Source organism: Triticum aestivum, chromosome 7A, assembly GCF_018294505.1.
Source record: "Triticum aestivum cultivar Chinese Spring chromosome 7A, IWGSC CS RefSeq v2.1, whole genome shotgun sequence".
NCBI classification, from domain to species: Eukaryota; Viridiplantae; Streptophyta; class Magnoliopsida; order Poales; family Poaceae; genus Triticum; species Triticum aestivum.
In genome coordinates this window covers 482,426,556-482,436,524 of record NC_057812.1, presented here as the reverse complement: position 1 = coordinate 482,436,524, position 9,969 = coordinate 482,426,556, and the positions used below count along the sequence as shown (strand labels likewise).

General features: G+C 51.4%; 1 protein-coding gene across 1 annotated transcript; it reads right to left on the bottom strand.

Moving 5' to 3' along the window:
• Positions 1–6,973: 6,973 nt before the first annotated feature.
• LOC123147695 (probable ascorbate-specific transmembrane electron transporter 2) lies at positions 6,974–7,997 on the bottom strand. The gene has a single exon (XM_044566965.1). It carries the CDS (start codon positions 7,820–7,822, stop codon positions 7,109–7,111), a length of 714 nt encoding a protein of 237 aa, XP_044422900.1. The 5' UTR covers positions 7,823–7,997; the 3' UTR covers positions 6,974–7,108.
• Positions 7,998–9,969: the final 1,972 nt, after the last annotated feature.

Genomic DNA, 9,969 nt, shown 5'->3' with positions numbered 1-9,969 from the left:
GGTGACACAAATGAGCTCAAGTGGGAGCTCGGTCGATGAAGATCTTGTTGGTTGTGTTGTTTCGTTTCTTGTTGATCAGTAGTGGAGCCCAGTTGGGATGATTGGGGATCTAGCATTTGGGGTTGTCTTCTTTTATTTTGGTTCCATAGTCGGACCTTGATTGTATGTTGGTTGATGTATGATTTACTTATGTATTGTGTGAAGTGGCAATTGTAAGCCAGCTCTTTATCCCTTTCTTATTCAGTACATGGGATTGTGTGAAGATTACCCCTCTTGCGACAAACCTACCATGCGGCTATGCCTCTAAGTCGTGCCCCGACACGTGGGAGATATAGCCGCATTGTGGGTGTTACATATATGGTGGCTAACATACGCAAATAAAAGCGAGAAGAGAAGCGACGCACGGTCGAGAAGCTTGAAGTGATCAAGAAGTGATCCTGAAAGCTACTTACGTTCAAGCATAACACAAGACCATGTTATCTTCCCGGACTCCGCCGAAAAGAGACCATCACGGCTACACACGCGGTTGATTCATTTTAATTAAGTTAAGTGTCAAGTTCTCTACAACCGGATATTAACAGATTCCCATCTGCCACATAACCGTGGGCACGGCTCTCGAAAGTTTATACCCTACAGGGGTGTTCTAACTTAGCCCATCACAAGCTCTCAGGGTCAACAAAGGATATTCCTTCTCCCGAGAAGACCTGATCTGTCTCGGAATCCCAGTTACAAGACATTTCGACAATGGTAAAACAAGACCAGCAAAGCCGCCCGATGTGTCGACAATCCCGATAGGAGCTGCACATATCTTGTTCTCAGGTTAACACCGGATAGGTCAAGCTACGAGTAAAACCAGCCCTCAAGTTGGCCCGAGGTGGCCCCGCAGGTTGCCCGGTTCGGGCCAACACTTAGAGAAGCACTGGCCCGAGGGGGTTAAAATAAAGATGACCCTCGGGAGCGCGACTCCCAAAGGAAAAGTATAGGTGGTGGTGAGGCAAATGGTAAAACCATGGTTGGGCCTTGCTGGAGGAGTTTTATTCAAAGCGAATTGTCAAGGGGTTCCCATAACACCCAACCGCGTAAGGAACGCAAAATGAAGGAACATAACACCAGTATGACGGAAACTAGGGCGACAAGAGTGTAACAAAACACCAGGCATAAGGCTGAGCCTTCCACCCTTTACCAAGTATATAGATGCATTAATTAATATAACAGATATTGTGATATCCCAACATATCCATGTTCCAACATGGAACAAACTTCAGCTTCACCTGCAACTAGCAACGCTATAAGAGGGGCTGAGCAAAACCGGTAACATAGCCAAACAACGGTTTGCTAGGAAGGTGGGTTAGAGGCTTGACATGGCAATATGGGAGGCATGATATAACAAGTGGTAGGTACCGCGACATAGCGATAGAACGAACAACTAGCAAGCAAAGATAGAAGTGATTTTGAGGGTATGGTCATCTTGCCTGAAATCCTGCAAGGAAGAAGAACGAGTCCATGAAGGAGACAAACGGACGTAGTCGAACGCATCCTCACAACTTCGGAATGAAACCGAAGCTAATCGAGAGAATAAACCTGGAAAGAAGCAAACAGCATGGTAAACAACCATCACATAAACACGGCATGATGCACAACCAAGTATGATGCAGGTCCGGTTTAATGAGGCATGTCATGGAAAAGTGCAACAATCAATACTACAAATTTAGTGGAGCTCAATATGCAACGAGTTGCATATTGACGAAACATCACATTCGATTATTTAGTTCACTCCCGGTTATGTACCCAACAATATTAAATGTTGATTAACATGGCAATAGGTGAAGCATATGAAAACTACCTATCTAGACAAGTTTAAATGAGGGCGGAACAACAGACAACAAGTCCAGAGAATCCCCATATGCAAATTATGGATTTGGTACTGTTCTGCCCTAAACATAATTTTAGAGTTGTTAAACATACAAGATGAAAGCACCATGTTAAACTAGGCATTTTTCTACCCCATTTACATATAAAGTTTATTAAATTTGGAGTTACGGTTATTTAGTTATGAATTAAATCATTTTAGCATGGCATTGGAGCAAATTAAAGCAAACATCATTTAAACATTTCAAACATGCATGAAAGTTGGAAATTATTAATCTACATAAAATTCTAAGCATTTTACATATAAAGTTTGTTTAAATCCGATGCATGGTTGCGAGGTTATTATATGCATGAACTAGAGGAACTAAACTGTAAAACAGTTATTCCCTGGATAATAGACAAAATCACAGCACGGAAAAAAACAACACGGGCCGAAATAGCTAGGGTATCCCAACAGGAGGGGGAAAGGAGGGGCGCAGGGCAACCCACCATGGGTCAAGGCCCGCTGGATCTGGCAAAGAGGAGCTGGCAGGCTGCGAAGGGGCGCGCTGGGCCTGGAGGCACGGATCTGGCCCAAGGGAAGGCGAAGCAGGTCAACGGAGCAGAAGATCGGGAAGGCCGCGCTCCGCCTCGGAGCAGGAAGACGGTGGCGGCCTAGCACGGCTCCGGCGAGGTCCAGGGCGCGGGACGGCTAGGGAGGCGGATCCGCAGTGGTGGAGACCGGATCTGGGCGTGGGGTGCCCGTTCCCGGCATTGGTGGGGAGCACAGAGAGAGAAACGGAGGGAGAAGAAAGGAGAGGGGCGCGGGGCACTGGCCTGGTCGAGGGTGCTCGTCGGCGGCGAGGCTCCGGTGGCCGGCGAGTGCAGGACGGCGGCGATGAAGATCGGGCGATGTCCGATCCAGGCAAGGGAGGTTGGAGGGGCTCGGGACGAGCGGGGTCCGGCGGCGGGCCACTTTGGGCCGGGCAGGCTGCGGTCGGGCCTGGCGGGCCGCGGTGCGGTTGAGGGCTCGGGGAGGCGACGCGGCGGCTTGGCACTGGCCACGGGCGCCGCTGTGTGGTGGCGCAGCCAATGGCTATGCGCCAAGTGGAGGGGACGAGGTGGAGGGCACCGAAAAACAAGGAGGATGGTGGTGGCGGCTGGTTTGGATGGCACGGGAAACGATGGAGGTGAGGAATGACAGATTTGGAAGGGGGGTTCTATTTATAGGAGGGGAGGCTAGGGTTTGTGGTGGTAGGAGGGGTTTCGGGGCCCTCCGATAACAATCGGATGGCTCCGGATGTGAGGAGGATTAGGTTGGGCCTGGCGGTGAGTGGTAGTGGGTTGTGTAGACAGTCTAGGGAGGAAAGAGAGGGAAAGCCCGGCAACAGTTTTCGGAGACCGAAAACATCCGACGTTAGACCGGCTATAATGCCGCTATAGTTAACCATTGGGGCGTCAAACGGACTACGAATGCGATGAAACTTGGCAGGCGGCCTACTGACAACATAATAACACCGCATGCCAACTTTCAACCCATTCTGAAAACATTTTCCGGCCACTTATAATATAATATTTCAGACATGCCGCGTGCGAGTGTGACTGGGCTCAGAACGCACAACGGAAAGAACTGGGAAACCCGGATAGATGCAAGTTTTGAAAACATGCAGAAGCAATGCGGATGATGACATGGCAAGATGCAACACGCAAGCAAAAGACAAGGCAACAACAGCGAATAACTGGAAGAAACCTGGCGCAACGGTCTCAGGGCGTCACAACAACCCACCCGGCTTCCAGAGAACAAATCAAGGCCATGTTTGTTTGCACTTTTGCTTCTGCTTTTGCAGCTTTTCTACTTTGGCAAAAAAACCACAAAAGCTCCTGAATAGTGGGTTTTTTGCTTCGGCTTTTGGCTTATGAATCAATATTGTTATATGATGGTATAAGCCAAAAGCCGAAGCAAAAAAGCACCTGTTTAGGAGCTTTTTGGCTTTTTGGCCAAAGTGGAAAAGCTGCAAGAGTACAAGCAAAAGCCCAAACAAATAGGGCCTAAGATCATGATGGTCACGACACAAATATATGGTTATAAGCATAAGTCCTCTTACCCATGCCTATTTTTATTATAAGTGTTTCCAGTGTCAGCTTGATTTACAATCCGGTCAAAAGCTAGAATTCAATTCTCTAGAAAAAGCTTGTTTGAGACCCTAACTTAAAGGGCACTGTCTTCTCGTGGGTTCTATAACTCAGCGTAACCTCTGGGGAAAAAAGAAAGAATCATTTCTACTCCATTTCCAGACCACTAAAGGAAGTAATCAGATGTCAACCAAACCCAAATGACTAATTACAATGTTGAATTGTAGCATTTCAGACATTTTCCCACCAGGTTTACTTTTGTCATCAGGATTCCTAATAAGATTGAAATCACCAACCAACAACCATTCAACATCATCTCAGATCTCAACCTCATCTAACTAGTTCAAGAATTCAAGTTTCTTATCCTCTGACATGGAGCATAAATATTAGTAAGGGTCCAACAACTTCCACAGTTAATAGATTGGAGACACACAAAGACATCAAAATGATGTTGAAAATTAGTTCTCCTTTAAAGTGAGCGGAGGTCCATACGACCAAAATACCTCCAGGTCTACTAATGGATGGAGTGAAAGCAAAGGAATCAAACGTGGGGGGACATAATTTCCTGATAAAATTGATGTCAATGGACTCTTTCTTTGTTTCCTGAAAGCAGAAAATGGAACAACCAATTTCAAAAATATTGTTCTGGGTGTTTAAGCACTTATTAGGTGAATTCAAACCTCTTATGTTCTAGTTTAAAACTTCCCACGATTGCTTGACAATTGATAAAACTAAGTTAGGAAAGATCATCCACAATAGGCTACAAGCACCTGGCCAATTCCCACAGGGAAGGCCCAAGTGGCAACTTAAAGGAATTTATAACTCCCTAGAGAGGACCAGGTGAAGACAATGAAAGTCCAAAACCTAGTGCCTATATATATGAGCCTGGAAAGGACCATGTTAAAGGCAACCTTAATAAAGTGCCGGTAAGATAACAGGTCCACATAAAAGATACCATAATGAACACCGTAACATAGTTGGTAGATCAAAATAAAACACCTGGGCACACACACACACCCGACTAGGCCGAACAAACCAACCCGACAAGAAGCGCATGACGAGCCTCGCGCACGGGCTTCCCGGTCTCACCCGAGTGAAGCAGCCTGACACGCGGCGAAGGATGCTGCCAGACGGACCATGCCTTTCCCTTCACGCACAGGGCAACATTTTGGCGTGACGAAGCCCGCCATAGAGAGGTGGCCCCAGTTGCGCCCATGGCCCACATGTCATGGACCCCTGAGGAAAACTAGCCAAGTGTGGGGCAGCCGCGAAGATCAGACAGTGTGGAGCACGCCAGCCGGGTGCACGTGGGCATCTTGGTCTCGCCCAAGCAACTCAGTCCGACAGGGGGCGAGCTGAGAGTCAGACCCACTCAACCATCATGTGTTGGGCAACATGCGAAACAATGTACGTGGGCCCATAGAAAAACCCACACATAGAGGTGGCCCGGTCACACATGCGACCCACCCATCATGGGCCCCCGAGGCAAGTCGTCTGGGTGCGAGGCGCCCGCGCAGATTGGATGGGTCACAAAGCCGTAGGGAGCCAGTCGTGTGAGGCTAGCGTGCAACCGACAACGCGGAGCGGGCATTCTCAACCGCAGAGGCTTGCAGAAGGCAGGTAATCCAGCATATAGTAATGAAGCTGTCACCTGCCTCTCTAGTCAGAAATCAAATGGAAGCCAAGGTTCTTCGTGTTGATCTAAAAATAGATGGAATGAAACACCTAGGGGTCTGGGGATTACATCAACTCATATCATGAAAGAAATTATATGTATCCTCCAAAAAAAGGGAACACTCCCGTGCAGCTCCTCTAGCTACACCGGGTCGACGAACTCCGGCTGCTGCCGGTTCACTCCTCTCCTTCCTCCTCCCTCGCCGCCGCCAAAGGGTGTGGCCAGGTGAAGCGTGGTTGGCGGAGGCGGCGAGTGCCGGCGTCTTCGACTAGGAAGTGGCGCAAGCCAGACGTCATGGCGTGTTGGTTCTCCGGCGCGCGGTGGAAGGTGCGGTGATGGGCCGCAGGCGGTGGCGATGGATCCAGGGATGGCATGCCCGAATCCTCTCCCCACCGGCGAAGGCTCCTCTTGTTAGGTCGGGTTGGATGGGTTCGGGCCATGTGCCCGGATTTGTTTCACCTGACACGTCTGTTCCTTTTCTGTTGGTGGACATCTCTGATGAGCGCTTCTGCCTCCTGCTCTCCTGGTTCAAGGAACTATCACGGAGGAGAAATTATTTGCCCGGATCTGCCGGCACAAATTGTGTGACGACGTCTACGGACACCGCTAACCTCCTTGTAGGGCATCGTCATGGTGATGGTCCCATCGAGCTCTGAGGGAAACCTCAAGTTTGGCTTGCCGGACTAGACAGTGACAGCATGTGGCTTCGTCTACCTCTTTGGAGACACTATTTTGGAGCTCATATCTGCCGGAGAGATCGCGAAGGTGTAGCGGCTTTGGATCACCGCATAGACTCGCCGAGAAGGGTCATTTGCTCCAAGGGAAACTTGGATCTGATTCTCCCGGGTCGGATGATGGTAGCGTCTGGCGTCACACCCCCTCTCGGGGGGCATCCTTCTTGTTGCAAGTGTTGGCTGGAGGGGTCCAGAGGTGGAGTGGCGTCGTACGTACCGTGTCGACACCAGTGGGTCTCGTCAGAATGGTACAATGGAGTCTCGGGGCGAATGCGTCTTGATGGACGAGTGCAGGGCGGTGTTGTTGTTTGGCACTGTGGCGGTGTCGACAGTTGACCGGCCTGGCGAGGATGATGCGGATCTTTTCTTAAAGATGGGTCAGCGGTACAATGGTGGTGTTGGAAGCGTGTGTAGGCGGTGTACGCTTTGGCTCTGCTGCACCGGGTGTTTACTCTTGATACACCGTGCGGGCGGATCGACGGTGACCCCGGCTCTAAATAGTGAGGCGTAAGGGCACGAGGCCGGGGCTTGCTCCCTTTTTCAAAAAAAAAAAATCTGTATGCTCCAAATATGCATCTCTATGTGAAAACACAACACATATTAACTGTTTTATTTAAAGTTTGTACAGGAGCACCAACACGTATACGTAGGATCGATCGATAAGCAGGTGCATAGCATAGCGTTGTGATAATCACAAATAAGCTCGATCGATGGATGATCACATGGCGGTGTATCTGGTGGAGTCGGCGTTGACGGTGGCGATCACGACGGCGATGCCGAGGAGGAGCACGATGACGGCGGTGAAGTTGACGAGCAGCGCCTCGGCGCCGTACTTGCCGACGAGGCGCGCGGGCGGGGACTGCAGGAAGGTGAGCTTCTCGAGGAAGCCGAGCTGCGCGTTGCCCACGGCGAGCGCGAAGACGAGGAGCCCCAGCACGGCGTGCCACGGCACCGCGGACCGCCTGGTCTCCGGCGCGGCGCCAGGGAAGAAGAAGGCGAGGAAGCCGGCGAGCCACTGGAGCGCGTAGAGCGTGATGGTGGCGATGCCGACCCAGGCGTGCAGCGAGTAGAGGTTGGGGATGGCGGCCTCGGCGTGGAACTTGAAGACCGCGTAGACGCCGACGAAGCCGACGGCGAGCCCCGCGGCGTGCAGCGCCAGGTGCGCCTTCTTCCTGGCGTCCCGGCTGACGGAGGCCGGGAAGGTGCGGTAGGCGAGGATGGCCTCCCCGGCGATGACGACGAGGCCGATGAGCATGAGCGGCGGGTGGACGTTGAAGATGCGCTGCTTGTCGCTGGAGCGGAAGGCAAGGCCGCCGCGGAATCCGATGCACCAGAACAGCACCAGCGCCGTGGCCGCCACCGCCAGCACGTGCACCACCAGCGTCCGCAGGCCGGCCGCCCTGCTGGCCGGCGGTGTTGTCCCCGCCTTCATGGTTCTTGCCTAGCTAGGTGCTGATCTCGTTGCTCGGAGGACTGACAGTTCGTTGCTCCGTAACAGAATGGCACTGAAACGGCGGGCAGAGGTGCATGTAGATGTAGTAGAGCAAGGTTGGATCCATGGCCAACTAGCGGTTACATTTATATGGACGTGGTTGCTCTCGCCGCCGCAGCCACGCACGGGCACGAGGCCATTCCACACGGATCCGATCGATCTTTTCTAGCTGGACTGCTTTGTTTTCTCTTGATTTTTCGGCATGTGTCACGGTCATTCGCCCGGGTAAGGCAGTCGGGCAATTACTGATGGAACGACTGATTTAGCCTAATCACAGTCGCGTCAAGTCGTCTTGCCAACGTCATATTGATGGTGTTCGAGAGAAAAAGATCATCATAATCATGCATGGTACACTGCACTGAGCGTGTGCTATACGCTCACCACCATATTCCTGCATGGTACACTGCACCGAGCGTGTGCTACACGCTCTAATTAAGCTCGGGCATGAATGTATTCTTTTTGTTATTTTTGTGTTTTTGTACAGCCATGCCATGATGAATACTAGATCGGCTGTTTCCTCAGGACAAAAAAGCTCAGTCAAGCTAGATAGAAGGTTCCGTAGGTTGATCCGGCGAAGTAGACAGTTGTCTGTATGTGACCGGCAGTTTGATTCATCGATCGAGTCAGAGATATCTCCATCTCCAGACGATTGCACTTGATCAAGATCGATGTGGAAGCTAGATGCATCCACGGCTGTATACCTCCATCCTTCGAGCGGACCGTGACCATTTCCGAATTTCCTCGACTCGCCCTGGCGGGCAGGCAATCCACGATAGCAATGGGAAGCAGGCCGGCCATGGGTGCGTTGGCTGTTTGCCCTGGCCATTGTACGTCGTCCATGCGCCAAGTTGATTTTCTTCTTCTTTTGCCACTAGTCAATAATGGGCTTTCGATCAATATATACAGGCACATTATATAATTCCTACATGAAAATTCATTTGCGAAAGACCTCCATTCAAACATGAGAAAAGCTTCTCAAGGCCTCATACTCCTCACCGCCCAAGCATGGGAAAAACATTAGGTGCTATCGTTGCGGGGAGAAGGGTCATCTTGCGGAGATCTACAGAAAAGAGCCGGTTAGTGCTGCTGGTGATGAAGCTATGTACCTAGGGTAGGGGCATGGACCTGTCCAAACTGACCTACCCAAGGACATCTCCAGAAGAAATCATCTTTCAATCGACTTGGAGGTGTTCCACTCGACAGACTCAAAGATACTCGACCAAGAAGCAACCACTCAACCAAGACCAAGCCACACGACAGTCGGGAGACCTAAAGGCACTCCGCATGCTAACGGTCGGTTATTAAGTAGCTTTTATGGTCATCATAGCACTTTATTACTAACCAGTAACGCCCTGCCTTAATGTATATTGAACACTTTGTAACATGGGCTGGCTGGGGTCCTGGCGCACTCTATATAAGCCACCCCCCTTCTCCGATACAAGGGTTCGCACCCCTGTAACTCATACACGCATAATCCAGTCGACCGCCTCCGGGCTCCGAGACGTAGGGCTATTACTTCCTTCGAGAAGGGCCTGAACTCGTAAACCTTGCGTGCTTACAACTTCTCCATAGCTAAGATCTTGCCTCTCCATACTTACCCCCCTACATCACTGTCAGACTTAGAACCACGACAGTTAGCGCCCACCGTGGGGCAGGTGTTTTAGCGTTTTGTTGGAGGAGTTGCGATCCTTTCTCACCCAAATCATCATGGTTTTCGGCGGAGCTTTGGTGGAGGGCCGCGAGATCCGTCTCGGCGCGCTCACGTTCATCGCCGACAACTCCGCTTGGCTTCAGGAGGCTCCGCTCGACGTGGACGCACTCCCTGTCCGCGGGGCAATGCACTTTAGCGCGTGCGTCCGCGGCGTTCTCCTGCGGCAACCATCGACCCCCTACCGGTCGGCTCCTGTGTTGTCCTCTCTCCCAGTTTCCTGCCGGCGCAAGCGCTCCGGTCGGTCGAGACTTCAGCGGTGGGTGAGACACGCGGTGGCACGCCAGTCGGCCACCCCTCAAGTCGAGGCGATCGAGCCCGACGAATCCCTCTACGGCCTGTTCGACCTGTCGACTGGCTCCGCAGAGACCGCATCCGA

Bases quoted from the DNA above. Each gene is read 5' to 3' on its own strand.
- LOC123147695 (XM_044566965.1), bottom strand. From the start codon at position 7,822: ATGAAGGCGGGGACAACACCGCCGGCCAGCAGGGCGGCCGGCCTGCGG.